This window comes from Gymnodraco acuticeps, unplaced genomic scaffold (assembly GCF_902827175.1).
Source record: "Gymnodraco acuticeps unplaced genomic scaffold, fGymAcu1.1, whole genome shotgun sequence".
Lineage (NCBI taxonomy): Eukaryota > Metazoa > Chordata > Actinopteri > Perciformes > Bathydraconidae > Gymnodraco > Gymnodraco acuticeps.
In genome coordinates, this window is record NW_022990905.1 from 537,593 (window position 1) to 543,627 (window position 6,035).

The window sequence follows — 6,035 nt, forward strand, 5'->3', positions numbered from 1 at the left end:
CGGCGCAAGCTAGAGGGAAAGAAAAAAAACATGAAGAAACTAGAGCATCACTCGAAGGTGGGTTATTGTACGAGTCAAATGTACAACTTGCTAATGTTGTATAAGTCAAATGTCATGTTGCCAATTGCCATATTAAAACATCAGCTGCAATTCACGACATGAAGAAGGCAGTCTCTGCATAGCATATAGGCTAATGGAGATGCAGTTATTTCCAGCATTCTTTATTTACCATTCATTCAAGTATGTTATGCCTTTTATCTGCTAATGTACAGGAGGAAGAGTGATACACTGTCTGTCTAGTTGGCTTACATAACAGTTAAAGTTTACAGCCTAAAAAACATGGAGCATTTTTTCCCCTTTTATTCATTTTTATGTCAATTTGCACATTTCATGGTGATGCTCAGCCTCTCCCCTTAACTCCTAACAGTCATCATCATGGTGATGCTCAGCCTCTCTCCTTAACTCCTAACAGTCATCATCATGTCAACCACAACACAGAGAAATACTGATAGAAATGTGTGTGTAGTTGTTGACACATTGCTGACAGAGGGAACTAGAATACAGATTTAAGAAATATCAGTTTTTGAGCATGTCATAAGCATGTTTTGTCTTGACTATATTACAACTATATTATAATAAAAATAATATAGTATTTTTATTATTGAATTGATTATGATTATTAGTAGAAGTAGTTTATTTGCATTAATTATATTTTAATCTTTATGAGGCTAGTATTTGGCAGGAAATGCAGACGTATTCACCTGTAAACGCATACTGAACGACATACATGCACATTTACCATTTACCTCACTGTATAAAAAAGTAACTGTGTTGATAATAATAATAAACAGGAATTATATTTGCAAAGTAGCCTACTTTGTTTCCAAAAAAAATTGTTTCACTCCTGTCGGTTGTGGGGGGGTGGCCTCATCTCACAATGTTGCTTGGGGCCCCAAGTTGGCCAGGGGCGGCCCTGCACACAGTAGATGAGCCACTATGCTTCATCCCCACACTCCTCATCCTCCACCTAAAACAACCCTGAGGCTAGCCTGGCGCCAACCTGGGAAAAAGGGCATGTGTTTGGCTTTTAGGGTTGCAAAGGGGCGGAACATTTCCGGTCAATTTCCAGTAAGTTTCCGATACATTTCCATGGGAAGTTAAAGGTAGGGTAGGTAAGTTTGAGAAACCGGCTCGAGATACACTTGTTGTTATATTCCATGGAATGCTCTTAACATCCCGATAGCAATGAATATATTAAATGCTTTGACAAAAAAATCAAGCAGCCTTTACTGTGGAAGCCGTAGTACTGTAAAAAGCACGACCAATCATTTTAGCCGGCCCGGCTAAAGTAACTGGATGGCCTACCTGCCTGTCAGCCTTCCATCTGTGCACAACCTTATCTTGTGCCCTCATTGGTCATGTGCGCGTTCATGTGTGTTGGAGGAGGGGCTCTGTAAGGAAGTGGCAGATTTGTTCCGGCTGTGTATTTTCAAATCCTAGTGCACTCGAGCTGGTTTCAAGAAATAAAAAGGCACATTTGTCTTGTAGTAAATAAAAAGGGCGACCTGGAGCCGATCCTGCAATTTCTCCACAGGAAAGAGTTGACATGCTGAAAACCAAACCCCTGTAGGTGGGTCTGGGGGGATTCTCCCCCAGGAGATTTTTTGAAATACTAACATAAATACCTACACATTGTGCTCTCTTGAGAAGAAAATAAATAAATCTATTCCAACACGACATATTTAAAAAAATGAATGCCATTTTAGTTTTGTGTTACTTTGTTCTGAAAGCTGAACCTGCTGCTCCTCACAGAGAGAAGAGGGAAGAGGCTGTGTGAATTACTTTACATTGTGGATAAGGGTGGATAGCCCCCATTGTTCTGTGTATAATGCCTGCAATACACATGCTACAGCTGCCCAGCTGCTCACTGTTTGTAGAAGTACATTGTATTTTCATTTCAATAATGTATTTTCTATTCCCTGCTTCATAAACAATACTGACCTCCCTGTGCTCCTCCGAGTCTGTCTCACAGTCCGGGGATGTGAGGACAGCGCGAGGACACAGACTGGTTCACTTCATAAAGGAAATGGCGGTCAATATTACAGCAGAGCTAAAATGCTTAATAACCTTCATTACGTGTTAGAGAAAGAACATAAGAAAGGTTGACAAAGAGGAAGCTGTTAAACGTGCAGCGGAGCCGCTGTGTGTAGAGAGAGAGAGAGACGCTGAGCTGCACCGTGCAGCTATCAGCTGATCCGGAGCAGAGAGAGAGAGCTGGGGTCCTCCTGTCCTCACAACTCTTATAAATCCGGGTACCGGACAATTGTTATTTGTTCTTACTCTGAACCGAGTTTTGCTTCCCAAACCTGCCACTGGGCTGCACCCCCATCTGTGAGGCTCCACTAGCACCCGCCTAAAATGCATCTTTTTAGAATAGCCTTTTACTAGATTTTTAAAACCCCCACATTTTGCCATGCCGGCATAAATGTCACTGCTTTTATTCTGTTGTTTTAATTATTTTAATTGTTGTTTTTGTTTTACCCCTTTTTACTCTGTAGCACTTTGAGTTTTGTTTACGCAAATGTAAATTGCGCTTATAAATCAAATTGATTATTATTATTATTGATGAAAACAGACTTAGCTGTAATGCAGGTGATGCTTAGCTGACAGTGTTGATCCTCAGTCATTATAGCTCTGCCATCTCAAGTTTTACTGTAATTTGTTTGAAACAGGAAGAAGAAAAGCTTCTAAAAAGAGGAGAGATAAACACACCCTGTGAACCGAGAAAGAGGCTGAATTAAGCAGTGCTACAGTGCTTTTGTTTACAGCGGGATTTGCTAAAGGTGCACTTTTCGTTTGGGATGCTGTTTTAAAAAGGGAAAATATACACTGCAGTCTTCAAGGTAAACACTAATGCACTTGGAATTTGTGACTGGTGCAAAACACATTAAAACCAACTCACTACTGTTGGTGCCAAGCTGCAGTCTACACCAAGGCAGGTTCTTCTTTTCCTAAACAAAGCCTCCTTTTTATCTCTAAAGTCTCAAGTCTTTGCACTCAAGTCCAAAGTCCAGACAGTCAAGTCCTGGGTCAAGTCCATGGTCCTAATCGTTTAGTCATAATGTGCTCTCTACCAAATGAATGCCATGTTTGCCATTTCGTAACTAGTAATTAGTATGTTACAGGTTTTCTGTTTACCACCTGCTCAGGGAAACAAATGTGGTGGTAATCGATGGGCTTGTGGAGAGCATCAAGTATTTTCAAGTCAAAAGGTCCATGTCAAAGTGAAGGCAAGAGTCATTGGTGCTTAAGTCAAGTCCAGTTGCAAGTCTTTTTTTTATATTGTCAAGTCTAAAGTAATTTAGGTCCGACCCACACCTCAGATTTTTGTTGCTTTATCTTCCAAACCCGCAAGCAAAATCTTCCTTTACATTAAGAAAATTGTAGGTTATTTTCTATTTACATACTGTATAGCCCGAATCACGACAGAAGTTTCAGACTTTTCATATAGAAGAGGTCCATTTAAAAACTGTACGAAATCTCAAGAAAAACACTATTTGGAAATACTGTTTATAAAGTCAGATCTAATGAGTCAAGCAGCTGACCTTGCCTCTGTTGTTAAATTCCTTCCAGGATTTTGTTGATATGACTGAGAATGAAGGCGGGTAATTTGAGAACTAAGTGTTCTGTCCCTCATGAACAATAAAATGAAGCCCCAAACGGCATGTGCAATTATTTATAGTATCAAGACTTTGCTGCTGACGCCTTTCAGGGGCTTTGGCTTTGATCAGGCAAATAATAATCCATGATTAAAGTGGGATCATTCATATTTTTACACATTTACAGTAAGTGGTGAGGCCAACTCTGACTAATAAAATGAGTCAGTGGCCAATGTTGGCCATGAGGGTTGTGCAATAGGTCGCCATTGTCAGTATGTGCGTCTGTTTATTGTGTTTGTTCAAACGGTGTATGACTGATGATATGTGTATGTCTCTTAATGTCTATACTATGTTTGCATACATGTATGCGGAACTGCAGGACGGAGTCCAGAACAAATTTCCCTACTGGGACAATAAAGTATATCGTATCGTATTATAATGTGGGTGGGCCACACAATTAATGACTGTAGTTGGCTTTGGCCACATCATAAACAGCTGCCATTACACTCAGTGCCCTTCAAAATCCATTCATCACATACGTACAGTTTTAGTACATGGGTTTTCTAATATGTTTGGTGTTAGGGGGGTTGCTTTAACTTCACATTTGCTTTAACTTCACATTTCTAGTAAATTGTGCCTCCTGGATACATTTTCTGTACGTCTTATCTCTAATATTGGCCTGCCCTTGACTTAATAAATTCTAGTTCACTAACTCTCATTTAATCGATTAGTTGATTCAATTGACATATCTGTAAAACTGAGTGTCTTCATAAAGAAGATGCAAAAGCACCCCTTTAACCCTTGTGTTTACCATAGATGCGCATATGTTTCTTAGAAATAAATCAGCATGAAAATGCATGGACTAATCAGCTAAAGAAATCTTAGTCTAATGGGAATAAACAACCAATTAGTCGGTTTGTCAACTAACATGGGGAAATCCCTCGATTTTGACAGCATTCTAACAATATAATACAAAATCACAATAATGGACAAGACTGTGATTGGGAGTACACTGTAAATGAGAATCAAATATAGGGAGCTTTTCTGAAAACACTAAGATACAGTCGCTTCTGTTGTGATCACGTCATCTTCTAGGCCTATATCCTCCAGTGTCAAAGGCCTCCTGCATTACCGAGGCTCCAGGCTGCAGAATGAAGCAGAGCCGGCAGGTTTGATAGACCTCCTGACCACTCGTTTCATAACCTACTCCCCAACAGCTCTATGAAATTGTCCAACAACAACGTGGAGCCTTTACGGCCGCTGTGACGCGCTTTGTGTCATGCAGATGGTGCATAGGCCTGATGGATAATACGCAGCAAGTCATCAATCAGTGAGAGCACCGCGGTCCCATGGCTGCTGGAGGATGTGATTATTCTAATGTGATCAGAATAATATGATTATTAACCGCATCAGTGAGAAGCGCCGCATCGTTACTCACTGTGTGTCTGTGTGCCGGTTTGAAGGGCACTGCGTTAACCCGATGTTACCTGAGAGATACTGACACATACGACGTTCACCAACATTGTGTCCGCGGTGGATCACTGCCCTGGGGGGAACTCACCAGATAAGCGCCCACGGTGCCCTGTGCCAACATGAGAGCGCATTCCGACACCAGGAAAATCTTGATGTTGGAAAAACACGAGGTTTTCTTCTCCTGGTTGTCATCCTGCTCCGGGTCGTCGGTGCTGCTCCGCTCGGTGCATATCTGGTTTTTAACCTGCATCCTTCGGGCTCAGGCTCCGGTCGGCATGAAACTGAACGGGTCCGGTCCGGCGGAGAGCATCTGGTAATAATGACGAGCTGCACTGCAGAACGAGTGCGAATCTCTTGTCAATAGCCCGTCTAGGCTGGAATACACAGCGAGAAATACTGCTCTCCACTCAGCATTACGCGCAGTCCGTCAGCGACCTCTCTGCTCTGTCCAGCCAGTGCTTATCGACCACATCATATTAAAATACGTTGACTACGCATGTGTATGTATGACGGCTTAATACACGACGTAGAACTACAGGACGCCGCTTCACCACATCCGGTGTGTTGCATATATTCCCAGGACCGGTACCGACTGGATTTTGGTTTCCAGCTCGTCCTTCAGGCGGCGTTATGATGCTCCTCCTTCCCCTCTCCTCCTCCCCCCTTCATCTATACACCAAACACAACGAGGGAGGTGTAACGCCCCCCCTTCGTGTCAATGTGTTTTCCCACATCATCATTTCACCTGTGCAGACTTTAATCATCGCCACATAAAATGCATCATGACACCCAGTGAAGGATGCCCCATAAGCAGGGGTGCACATAACTTTTTTGCCCTGGTTCTCAAAGGAGCACCTGGAGATGTTGCTTGGTGCTCATCCTTAAAATGAAATAAACCGTAAC

General features: G+C 42.1%; 1 protein-coding gene across 1 annotated transcript in view; it reads right to left on the reverse strand.

Moving 5' to 3' along the window:
- LOC117557811 (solute carrier organic anion transporter family member 3A1-like) overlaps window positions 1–5,712 on the reverse strand; it is a 59,374-nt gene extending 53,662 nt beyond the window's left edge. The window contains 1 exon segment of the mRNA XM_034233754.1: window positions 5,221–5,712. Coding sequence (XP_034089645.1) covers window positions 5,221–5,382 — 162 coding nt within the window. The 5' untranslated portion in view covers window positions 5,383–5,712.
- Window positions 5,713–6,035: the final 323 nt, after the last annotated feature.